General features: G+C 47.0%; 1 protein-coding gene across 1 annotated transcript; it reads right to left on the bottom strand.

Moving 5' to 3' along the window:
* Nucleotides 1-2,122: 2,122 nt before the first annotated feature.
* Btg1 (B-cell translocation gene 1, anti-proliferative) lies at nt 2,123-4,641 on the bottom strand. The gene is made up of 2 exons (XM_005374452.2): nt 4,189-4,641; nt 2,123-3,420 (listed from the first exon to the last, which is right to left on the bottom strand). Exons 1-2 carry the CDS (start codon nt 4,334-4,336, stop codon nt 3,053-3,055), a joined length of 516 nt encoding a protein of 171 aa, XP_005374509.1. The 5' UTR covers nt 4,337-4,641; the 3' UTR covers nt 2,123-3,052.
* Between the last annotated feature and the right edge of the window lie 5,771 nt (nt 4,642-10,412).

The raw sequence follows: 10,412 nt of genomic DNA on the forward strand, positions 1-10,412 counted from the left end.
AGGAATACTGATTTCTTTTAATTTGAAAACCCATTCCATAATGGACACCTACACAAAACAAAATTAATTACTTGCAATATGTGAGTTATGGTAGCATACAGAAACTACTGGTGCCAACTGTAACAAAATCATTTTGTGCATAGGGTGGTCTTTCCAATAAAGGATACACTATTCCCTTTCCAAATGAGAGGTAACAGTCACATTATCCTGTGTGAACTACCCCAATATTCACCATGCAGTCTACATCAAGCCTTGCTTAGCATTACAGGAGACAGCCTTCCAAGGAAATAATTTTTAAAACTATCTGTTAAAACTGAGAAATCAACATTCCTCAAAGTTATTGCCAATTGTGACTGATTTCTAGGGCCCACAGCAACTAATCATTTTGAAAGGAGTCATCCACTCTGAAAGGATTTCTAAGAAACTATTTTCTTTAACTCAGGCAGTGTAAAACCTTCCTAAATTGTATCATATCGGAAGGCACACACAACAGGTATAAATGACTACATGGAAGCCTGGCACACACCTGCATGTGTGTACGCAGCACACCCTTAAGTATTTTTGTCCAAATCGCTAGGCAGAACATTCCCCAGAAGCAGTGAACAAGAAATATCAGACAGCTACTGTACCGTGGTCATAGGCTGCTTAATTGTCTGGGGAAGCAAGGTTAAAGGCACAGGAAACAGCTGGATGCTAGGCCTGAGTGATGTCTGCCTTTTAAAGAGGAACTTAGTAAATAGCTACTCACCTGCTAGACATCACCCTCAAATCTAAAGTAATAATATAGTAAGTTCCCTTACTAAATTTTAAAAGTAGTCTGATGTCAAGACCTTGAAATAAAATTCTCTGAGAGAAGGCTATTTGAAAAAAGGAAGTTTTAGGTACTCAAATGTTTCCCTCTGGTGTCTACAAGTCACCCTCACTCTGCCTCAGGCCTGTGAGGAGTATTCGAAGCCGCACCAGGTACTGAGTGTCAAAGGCACTCTCTGAGGGTGTACAGTCCGCAGTCAGTACTAGGCTAAAACCTGTTTAAAAAACTAGCCTTGTTTGTATCACAGACTCAAGCTTGAAAAAATGAGGCTTTTCAAAAAGTAAAACCGTAACAAATGCCAAGAGCAGTCCATGTGTTATTGTGGGTGTAAGAACTAAAACTGCCAAGAATGGCCTGTCAGTGTACATGGACACCATGTAGATTCTAAATACTTGGCATGTTTAGGTGTAGCTCAGTATACTTCGTACAATTTAGAAAAAATGTAATCTTACCAGTAGGAAAAATGGTCTTATTTATTTGGGATTACTGACTGAAATTACTGAATTTAAGTAATTTAAATTGTACAATGTATTTCTAATGTGAATGTTTATATATACTGTATAGCAAAAGTCATTACTATATATGGTAAATTTAACTGTACAGCCAAACTCAAAATTCTCCACTTTCAATTTCCATTGAAATATCACTTGTTATCCTCCAAAACCAAAAGATCACGAAGTCTTTATTACACGGGGTGGGATGGTTTTTAACGTGTATTACAGCATTTTCAACATTCCCTTAGGTTCTTAGAATTTATCTGAAATATGTATGAAACGAGAAAAAGTCAGCACTTCAACTTTTGAGAATAAAAGTTCATACACATACCTTTTGTTGAATTCCAGCTTAAGGGATTTTTATGTAAATCTTGCAGGTGATGAAAAGCAAAAAGCAACCAATCTCTCTGCAGTGATTAAAGACTACGGATCACCTGCCCCAGGATTTTCTAAACAAGGGCAAACCCATGGGGCAAAACTGGGTTCTCAAAGACCACAATGGAACATGTTCATCTTCACTTCAACAGGAAAGCAAACAGTGTAATCCTTTAAGTACCACTTTTTCTGGAAAATGTTACCTTTGTCTCTTCATTTCATGAGATCATTAGCCTGTGAATGTGTCCATGTTTTGAATCTAGATCTTAAAAAAGCAGGTTACCTGTTTCCTCTAAGGCCTAAGTATGTATACAGAGATCACCTTCATCCCTCAAGTGTTTTTCTGCAGCATGATCAGAGCGCAAGTGACATTAACATAGCCTATAGAATCTGTCTAAGAAAAAGATGTAGCTGAACCTCTATAATCATGACAAGAGATTGATTAAAATGCCAAGATAAGAAACAATTTATTATAGAGAGAAGAAAAATTTCTCATCCAAAATATAGAAATCTGTACAACTTTGCCACAATCAATATACATGAACTGTACAAATTTACACCAGTTCATAATTTACCAAATAAAAGATGACTAACAAAGTTCACAAAATAGATGGTGGTTTGTGGAAAAGACTTTTACCCAATTAAGTACAAGGAAAGTTACAAACCAGACCTCCACTTTCTAAAAATAAGAAGTTTACTCAGTCTTAGAAAACTACAAGCTAGCAAATGTACAGAGAGAGCTGGCTGGTGCTAACACCACAGTTGAGACAGTGTCTTTTTAAAGCCTGTTGCCATGGCAGATTCTGGTCACTTGCTACTTTCAAAGCCAAAAACACAATACAAGGTCTGACCGTTTCCGCAGGTCATGCTTACTAGTTTGTCTTTATGTACATTTATACATATTAAGTGCTAGGTAAAAGTCTTGTCATAAAATTTCCAGTACTACCATGTTTAAAACAAACTTTCCTACTGAGCTGCCGAAAAAGGTTATCCATAACAATTTTCAAGTGTAATAGTGCAAATCCCTCCGCAAGATCTACTGCAGAGAAAGGTGTTCTGAAATACGTATGCTTAGAGGGACTAATGTTAAAAATTTAGGTGTGTGGGAGAAACTGAAACCAGCCTAGAACCTCGCTCCCTAGCAAATAGTGATCATATACTTGGACTCACAGGCTATTAAATCATTGAAAGGTACTGTCCAAACTATGGCACTGTCACTTAGAAAAAAATTTTTTACCACTCTATCTTGTGCCAGATCTTCACAGCTGTGACATGGTTTAAATTCCATAATCCATCCCCAAGAGGAGCCCACCCAAAGCAAAAAATCAAATTTATCCATCCATTATAAGATGATCGATCCACAGACCATATCTTAACCTGATACAGTCATCATATTGTAGTTTTTCGAAGGGCTTGTTCTGCCCAAGAGAAGTTCCTCTTTACAGCTGATCCTGCTGTCTACCATTTGGACGTTGGTGCCGGTTTGAGTGGTACCTCCTGCTGGCGAGGCTTCGTACAGCACACAGATGGAGCCATCCTCTCCGATTCTGTAGGACACTTCATAGGGGTCAACCCAGAGTGTGAGTTCACTTGGGAGAAGCCTGAACAGCTCCTGACTGCTCAGTCCGATCCGCTGTGCTGCTTGTCCAATCAGAGGATCCATTTTATGGTTGATGCGAATACAGCGGTAACCTGATCCCTTGCACGGCTTCTCTGGGAACCAGTGATGTTTATAATGTTCTGTGGAAGAGCAGAACAGAGAAACAATGCTCAGATCGCGCCGCCGGCTCCTGCGAGGAGGGAAAAAGGAGAACTCCCAACTTTTAAAGCCGTCCAGGACGGCATCCGCCGCGGCGCCGAGCCGTGCGCCTCGCAGGATGGAGCGCGGGCAGGGTCCGGAAGAGGGCCGGGCGGCGGGGGTCGGGCCGGCTCGAGGAAGCCCCGGCCGCCGCATCCCGGAGCGGGCGCAGCCTCCTCGGCCGGCCGGGCGCCGACGGCAGCGGGCGGGAAGCTGCCTACTTTCTCACCCCACCCGGGCGCACACAATGGGAGTTTCAGGCTTGGGAGGCGACCAGCGCCACCGGACTGCTCTCCCCGAAGGGAAGGAAAACAAGAAACCCTAAACCGCGCTCTGGGCAGGGCCGGGACCGTCCCGGTGACAAATCCGGTGATTAATGGGCAGGGGCCGGCGGCGCGGAGACTCCCGTCCGTCCCAGCCCGGCCCGGCCCGGCCGCCAACCCCGCAACGGTCGAGGCGGGGGAGGGGGCGTCGCCCCCGCCCCGGCCCCGCGGCTCCTTTGTCCCCTCGCCCGCCGGCGGCCCTCGGACCGCGGCCCCCGCCGCAGTTCCTTTGTTGTGCGCGTTTTCCTCGCCCCTCGGCGCGGCCCGCACCTCGGCCACCCGCACCCGGGGGAGCGCAGCCCCGCGCGGAGCGACCCGAGCGACCGCCGCGGCTCCGCGGCCCCGACGGCGGGGACCCCGCGGCCCCGAAGCCCCGCGCCCGCTCACCTGCCAGCAGCTCCTGCAGGCTCTGGCTGAAGGTCTGGAGCTGCCGTTCGCTCGTGAGCCCCTTGGTGCGGAGGAACTTGGAGATGAAGGACACGGCGGCGGCGATCTCGCCTATCATGGTGGCGGCCCGAGTGTAGAAGGGATGCATGGGGGCGGCGGGCGGGGGCGGCCCGGGGCGGCCGGGGCTCGGCCCCGACGGCGGAGCGGCCACCCCAGACTCCCTCGCAGACCAGACGGCTGAGAGGAAGGGGAGGGTGTGAGAAGCGGGCGGCTACTTTTTTTTTTCTTTTCTTTAGAGTTTAAAAAAAGTTATTTTCGAGACAGGAGGCGGCAGGAGAGAGGAAGAGACGAGCGATGGCGGCCTGGTCACATCGCTCGGACCTCCCCAGCCGCCTCCGCCTCCAGCTCCGTAGCCTCCGAGGATCCCAAGAGTTGCATTTCCAGCTCCGGGGGGTGCGGAGATGCCGCCGCCGTGCAGCAGGTTTTATAGCTCCGTGGAAGGAAGTGACGTTGTCGGAGCGTGACGGCCGACTCTAGCCAATCCGGAGATCGCACCATTGTGACGCAAGCAGATTCGGTGCCGGAGGGGGCGGGAAAAAGGACCCAGGGGGCGGATCCAGCGACCGAGCCGAGAGGGAGGAGCTGACGTAATCCGCTTGTAAACAAATAAACCCGGAGTGGCGGCCAGAGCCTGGGCTGCCGGGTCTGGAGAAGGCGGAAACCGAGGGTGCGCGTGTGAAAGCTCCGCCCCTTGTCGAAGCCCCGCCCCCGCCTGGGCAAGTCGAGGCCCTGGGCCAGCTCATCCGCGGCCGGAGCGCTCTGCCCCGAGGGTGCGCGGCGGATGCTGGCGCTGTGTGGCCGGGGTGTGGCGTGCCGCACGTCCCGAGCTCTGCCTCCGTGCGCGATCCGCGTCCACAGCCCGGCCGGTCGGCTGCGGTGCGGGACCCGGGGGCGGGAGGCCCCTCCGGCCGGGGACCGAGCCCTGGCCGAGCGCGGAGCGGGAGCGGGTCCCGCCAAGTTTGAGCCGCAGGAGAAGTAGGGGAGTGAGGCCGCTGGCGGCTGCTGGCCCCGTGACGCCAGCAGTCAGAGGAGAGCCGTGGACTGCTGAGCCTAGCTTCACGCGGGTAGGAAAGCCAGCGGCTGAAGACGTGAGTCCTGAGAGGAGCTTAGGAAAGAAAAAAAAATCTACACATGCATTTTAAAATGTGCATGCTCAGAACCAGAGTGGTTTTATTTCCTGATCCAAATACCCAGACTTAGACTGCTGTTTATGACAATGGAAGCGGGGAAAAGCGCTAAGATTGGAAGCTTGTTGACAGTATTAAATGTAGACATGTGAGTTTACTTAGAAGCCTACTTGTAGGCACTTTTGGAGACGTACTGGTAGGAAAGCGTGAGCCTGCTGGAACGATTGACCTAAAACAGCGTTAATACGGCTCCATTAAGGAGGAGGAAAGCAGAGATGAAGGGAGGCGGGCAGACGGAGAGAGCAGACCAGAAGCAGAAGCTGAACTCTGCCAGATGGAAATAAATATCCTGAGCTTAACCGGTCGTCAATATTGCAAAACATAACGCTTTTTTAAAAAAAATACCGAGCCACAGGGTATGGGCAAGAAACAAAAGTGTGACTTGCTATAAAAGCAGAAGGAGAGAAGCAGTTATTTTTCTGTGTGCCTAAATGAAATAACAAACGATTTGGAAGGCTAACTTCTAGATTTATTTTTTCATTAATGCACCTTCAGGTAGTTGCATGTAATATAAATGCTTTAAAGATAGTTATTTTAAGGCACTGACTTTAGAAAGCGTTCCTTTTGTTTGAATAGATGTATTCAAAATAATGGTAAATAAGGTGTTTGTTTGTCCCCCTCCCCCCAAAAGCCCTAGAATAGGACCTGGGACCGCCTCCTCGCCCCACCCACCCGTAATCAGATGTTCCTTTCCTGCACGTTATCAGTCATGTGCGCCTAGATTAGGAATCAAGGGAAGGTTTATCTCTTCCAAGCCTGATGGCCGATGAACTCATTGACAAAACAATAATAATGAAATGAACAAACATTTTAGGATTTAAACAGACTTCTCCCCAACCTGTGCTCTCTATCAGCAGGGCCCCTTTGGGGATTTGCCCAGGGATGTAGCTAAAGGGTAAAGCATTCGCTTTAGCATGTAGGAAACCCAGGGTTCAATCCCTAGCACTGCAAAAAGAAAAAGATCACAGGATTCCCCTAGCCCTTTTTTTTTTTTTTTTTTTTTGAGATAGCATCTCTGTCTATAGTTAAGACTGGACTTCAGTGCTATTTATAGCCTTGCATGTCCTGGAATTCAAGATCCTCCTGTTTCAGCCTCCCTAGTGATAGGATTATAGGCACGTGCCACCACACTCTGCTCCTGGTATCTCTTCGGAAAGCCTTACAAAGTTGGCTGGAGTTTAACTCACAGGCTCCTAGAGAGGTTTCCCACTAGTGGTGTTTTCTAATTGTACGTTTCTGTTTTCCACTTTAAATCATCTTTTAAGAGACATGTGGTTTAGGAAGTTACCTGAGAGATCTAAATGTATTTTGTTGTTGTTGTTTACTTGAATCCAGAATCTTGCTGCGTTGCCAAGGCTGGCCTCCATCTCCAGATCCTTCTGCCTCAGCCTCCCAAGTAGCTTGGATTACAGGCTCAGACCACCACACTCTGTTTACCAGGGGCGGCTAAGAGGTACTCAGAAAAGAAAAAAAGGGAAGTAAATACTGGCCCTAGAGGTAAGCCATAGATAGTACACAATTTTAACTGCCAGTGGATAGTTTTCAATTTGTAGACATAAATATATTTCGTAACAGAAGTTTGATTCAGGACTTTCCCATCTAGGAAATAAGCTGGTATTTTCTGACAGCTTCTGAATTATTTTGAATATGACACTTTCTTGTAGTGTTGAACTGAAGTGCAGGGCTGTTCCAATTATTTACACACCCAGCTCCTAGCTCTGTGTCTTTAGGCAATTTACTCAATTCTTAAATTCTCTGCTAGACAGCACACCCCAGGACAACTTTTAGAGACTGTTTATCCCTGTGGACAAGACAAAGGAAGCCCTGGGATATATTAGCTGTTTATATTATCAGGCAATTTGATTGTTACCAAATTCATTTCTAAAAAGTTTCCAGTTGAAACATGAAAAACAGATTTTTTTCTTTTTTTGACACAGGGTCTTGCTGTGTAGCCCAGGCAGACCTCAAACTTGTGGCAATATTCCCGCCTCGGCCTCCCAGAGTACTGGTGTCGTAGGCATTTACCACCATTCCTGGCAAAATATTAAAATCTTGAGCCGGGTGTGATGGCACATGTCTGTAATCCCAGAACTCAGGAGGCCGAGGCAGGAGGGTTGCAAGTTCGAGACCAGCCTGGGCTAGAAGGTGAGCTCAAGGCCAGCCTGAACTGCACAGCAAGACCCTGTCTCAAACAGACAAAAAAAATAAAATAAAATAAAATCTTAAAAATTCTGTCAGAACTAATTGACTAAATGAACCTGGACGGGGTGTGGTGGCTCATGCCTGTAATACGAGAACACTGGAAGACTGAAGCAGGAAGAGCACAAGCCTGAGCGCCAACCTAGACAAGTTAGCAAGACCTTGTCTCAAAATACAAGAACAGAAAGGGCTGAGATGTAGCTCAGTTGGAAGGGCCTAGGTTTAGTCCCCAGAACTCCCAAAAAGAAACAGAAAGTGGGTTTCAGAATAAGTTGACAAATAGAAGTGCAGATGTAAGGCACTTGACAATGGCACCATTTAGAAGTCACGAGGGTCCTCCTGCCTCAGCCTCCCAAGTGCTGGGATTACAGGCATGCACCACCACCCCTGGCTGTCATAGACATTTTCAGTATTGTGTTTTTTATCGAAAAAAGGAGAAGGAAAAATACCTGTGTAGGGTTGGAGAATGGACTTCTGTATTCATAGGCTAATAAAATTCAGGGATCAGTGAAGTTGAAAACCTTTTATTTTACCAGAAAATAATTTCAATCACATTATAATCTACTGTCACTATCCCTGGGGGAGGAAAAGGCATTTTAGCAACCCAAGTGTAGGAAAGGTGTCAATATCCAAACAAAACCTGGGGGTTTGGGTTGTTTGTTTGGTTCGGTTTTTTGAGACTGCCTTACTTTTTAACCCAGACTGGCCTTGAACTCCCAGTCTTCCTGCCTCAGATGCCCAGTGCTAGGGACCTGTGTGCCTGGTGGCATAGCAGTTGTTTCTGTGAGACGGAGATCAAAAGTAGGGCAAGAGGCGTGCTAGGCAAGCGCTTGAACACTGAGCTACATCTTAAGCCCCGTCGTGGAGTGCAGTTTTTTTGTGTTTTGTTTTATTTTGTGTGTGTGTTTTTAAGACAGGGTGTCTCTGTATAGGTCATGCTAGCCTTGAACTCACTACATAGCCCAGGCTGGACTTGAACTCACAGCGATCCTCCTGCCTCAGCCTCCCAAGTGCTGGGATCAGAGGCATGTACCACTGCGCCTGGCCCAATTTGGGAACTTTTAAGATGATCAGTCTATCACTATGTTAGTACTAAATTTTTTTTTTTTTTTTGTCTTTTTGAGATGGTCTCACTATGCAGTGCAGGCTGGCCTTGAGCTCACTTTGTAGCCCAGGCTGGCCTTGAACTAACAACAGTCCTCCTGCCTCAGCCTCACAAGTACTGGGATTACAGGCATGCGCCACCACGCCTGGCATGTTAGTACTAAATTAATCTACCAAGCTACTGATTTCATATTATAGTCCCAAAGTGGGCATATTACTTATTGCAGAGTGTTTGTCCACTGTGCACACAGCTGTGAGTTTGATCCTCAGCACCACAAAATGAGGGTGGGGGTGTTTCTACTGCCTGGGATACCATCTCCTTTGTGCCTTTACCTACCTACTATCTGCTCATCTTTCCTGCATCAGTGCTTCTTCTCCAAGAAAATTCCCCTGCCCCTCTACAGTCCAGTCAATATCTACCATATTCTGCATTCCCTTGCGCTGGCTCTGGTGCTTCTGGTACTTAGCATCCGGCTTGAACATCTGAAACCTGAAATCCTAGAAACTCCACAATCGGAAACTTTGGCCACCAGCATGACTCCACAAGCAGAAAATTCCATACCTCCACTCGTGTGCTGCTCGAGGGCAGAGCAAACACATGGTTTATGCAGGCCTTCTGAGCCCCTTCAGTGACAAGTCATCTTTTTCTTGCACACTCAGATCCTCCGGAATAAGTGTGTCCACAGCAGTAAGAGCATGGGTCCCATCAAGGCTGGAGATGCTGATGGCCAGTTCTGCACTGCGCCCTGCATGGGCCCAGACCTGTACACATTGCTCACTGTCTTCCTTTGTTTGGGTCATCAGGCGGTCTTTTGGTTGGCTGGCTGGTTTTCAGCTTATTCTCTGCTCTGTGATATAAAGTTGTTGAAAATGTGCAGAGACCTGAAGACCCCCTATGGGTGATAGTGACAAAGGTTAGCACAGACAGCCTAGCTGTTGGAGAAAACGGACAGCTGTGTAAGTGAAGGACACCTTAGGGAAGAGCATGGGGTTGGAGTGACCTTCTGAGGACACGTGTCACACTGTTTAAGTTCTGTGTTCTGAGTACTGACACTGCATAGAACCAAGGAACAAAGATCTCAAATTTGAATACAGTTGAGTTAGATGTGGGGGTGCATACCCGTAATCCCAGCACTCAGAAGGCTGAGACAGGAAGAGCACCAGAAATTCAAGGCCAGCCTGAACTACACAGCAAGACCCTGTCTCAAAACAGAAACAATAACAACGACAAAAGGAGTTGTCCCATGAGTGTCATGGAGAACACATGCCCCCAAAAGCCACACTGATCGTGAAATAAAGATCTGTCACCGTGAACTGAAAATCGAAGGAACTGTATTTGAAAGATTGGTTGCAGAACTTTAATAAAATAGGGGCTGGGGATTTAGCTCAGCGGCAAAGCGCCTGCCTGGCAAGCGCAAGGTCGTGAGTTTGGTTTCTTGTACCGGAGAAAAACCAAAAAAAAAAAAAAAAAAGAACTTTAATAAAATACATGGCATTAAATTTTAAAGGTTTATGGTGATAAAGCATTGACTAATCATGAAGCTGCACAGATAGGTATTAAAGTGGACGGAAAACTTCTTAACATCAATAATAAGGTGGCAATGCTTCACTTAGTGACCAGTGGTGAAATAGACATGGTGGTTCTAAGTCAAGGTCACAGTGATGACAGTGACA

The sequence above is a fragment of the Chinchilla lanigera genome, unplaced genomic scaffold (genome assembly GCF_000276665.1).
Source record: "Chinchilla lanigera isolate Chin_1 unplaced genomic scaffold, ChiLan1.0 scaffold00004, whole genome shotgun sequence".
NCBI lineage: Eukaryota > Metazoa > Chordata > Mammalia > Rodentia > Chinchillidae > Chinchilla > Chinchilla lanigera.

Coding starts and splice junctions, on each gene's coding strand:
- Btg1 (XM_005374452.2), bottom strand. CDS start 4,336: ATGCATCCCTTCTACACTCGGGCCGCCACCATGATAGGCGAGATCGCC. Junction 3,421..4,188: donor CCTGCAGGAGCTGCTGGCAG/GTGAGCGGGCGC, acceptor GCTCTTCCACAG/AACATTATAAACATCACTGG.